This window comes from Cebus imitator, unplaced genomic scaffold (assembly GCF_001604975.1).
Source record: "Cebus imitator isolate Cc_AM_T3 unplaced genomic scaffold, Cebus_imitator-1.0 Scaffold94, whole genome shotgun sequence".
NCBI classification, from domain to species: domain Eukaryota; kingdom Metazoa; phylum Chordata; class Mammalia; order Primates; family Cebidae; genus Cebus; species Cebus imitator.
Window position 1 is genome coordinate 3,025,221 of NW_016107409.1, and position 1,873 is coordinate 3,027,093.

General features: G+C 36.6%; 1 protein-coding gene across 2 annotated transcripts in view; it reads left to right on the plus strand.

Annotated features, from left to right (window-relative positions):
* Nucleotides 1-1,873, plus strand: part of SUCLA2 (succinate-CoA ligase ADP-forming subunit beta) — a 50,909-nt gene that overhangs the window by 24,067 nt on the left and 24,969 nt on the right. For both annotated transcript variants that reach the window (XM_017535962.2, XM_037741113.1), the window contains exon 6: nt 994-1,132. In XM_017535962.2, the coding sequence (XP_017391451.1) occupies nt 994-1,132 (139 nt within the window). The remainder of the gene's footprint in view (nt 1-993; nt 1,133-1,873) is intronic.

The following is a 1,873-nucleotide window of genomic DNA, read 5'->3' on the forward strand; positions in this document are numbered from 1 at the left end:
AAACTCCGTCTCAAAAAAAAAAAAAAAAGAAAGAAAAAGAGGAAAGAATTCTCCATAGTGTTCCTGAGCAGTGGCAGCACTGTTAGAATAAACATATAGACATGTATCCTCTGTACCAGTGGTTCAGAATTGCTTGTGGAACTTTAAACATGATAGATGCTTGATCCAGTATAGAACTGGTGAACCAGCACTTCTGAGTTGGGGCCTTGTTAATGTATTGTTTAAAAAGCTCTATGAGTATCTCTAATTGGGAATCTGCTCAAGACTGTAAACTCCTTTATTATAACGTTAAATACCTTTATCTTTTTGTCCTAGCACAGTGCCTGGAATATTTTAGGTGGTCAGTAGATTTTTGAATGAATGACATAACACTCATTTGACTGTATGATATGTATTCTTATTGCTTGGTAGACACTCTTCATAAATTACATAAAAGGTAAAATAGAGTCTTCTGATATTTTGGCCATTGTTTGGACCATTGGGGTTGACAGTCCACATTTTATATTTTTAGTAGAGATGGGGTTTCACTGTGGTGGCCAGGCTGGTCCCTAACTCCTGACTTCAAGTGATCCGCCCACCTCAGCCTCCCAAAGTGCAGGGATTACAGGTGTGAGCCACCGTCCCTGGCCAATATTTTATATATAGTTTTAACAAAATATAAGCCTCTTCCTTCAGCGTAGGTTGGCCATAAAGCTTAGGCAATATGGAGACTATGAAATAAACACTGGAACTGTAATCCAGGCCGATGGCAAGTTACTTGATCTCCCTGAGTCTCATCTATAAAATGGGCATAATATCTACCTTTTGAAGATTTTGAATAAAAAGTTTTGTTTAACCATTTAGTAATGGTAGCTGCTATTTCAGTGATTGTTGTTTTACTATAAATGACTCATGTTTATCATTTAAGTAATAAACTGCAAGATTTTTTTATTTACAATAATGTTGATTGGACATATGCAAATTACCTGTAATAAAAAGACATATTGATTTCAGCTTGCACAGAAAATGGGATTTCCACCTAATATTGTGGATTCAGCAGCAGAAAACATGGTCAAGCTTTACAACCTTTTTCTGAAATACGATGCAACCATGATAGAAATAAATCCAATGGTGGAAGATTCAGATGGAGCTGGTAAAGTATCTTCTTTTGTCAAACATGATTATGCATTTATTCCTCTGTCATATGCTTCCCATGGAAGTTAAACTCATAGAAGTTAAACTTCTACCTATGTAGAAGCTTATTTTATAACAAATAGAATGATTATGAACAAATATTAAACCCATTTAAACAAACTGTTAAACCCATTAAAACAACACAAAACAAAGCAAAACAAATAAATAAATAAACACCTTATAGAGACAGAGGGGTCAGAGCTGCACTGCCCAAAACAGTGACTATCAGCCACATGTAGTTATTTAAATTAAAATTAATTAAAGCTACATAAGATTTAAAAATTGATTTACTTAGTTGCACTAGTCATGGTTCAAACATTCAGTAGCTAAATGTGGTTACCATATAAAGAGAGCACATACATAGAACATTCCCATCATTGCAGAAGGTTTTATTGGATAGTACTAGGTTAGTGCATCCAGTGTGGTGGTGATTGAGCTGTAATTTTATGGAATTAGCTATCTGGGTATATATAGATTGCCTGCTATATACATGTTGCATCTTTCTTTATTCACTTAATAACGTATCCTGGGGCCGGGTGCGGTGGCTCACGCCTGTAATCCCAGTACTTTGGGAGGCCGAGGCGGGTGGATCACGAAGTCAAGAGATCGAGACCATCCTGGTCAACATGGTGAAACCCCGTCTCTACTAAAAATACAAAAAATCAGCTGGGCATGGTGGCGCATGCCTGTAATCCCAGCT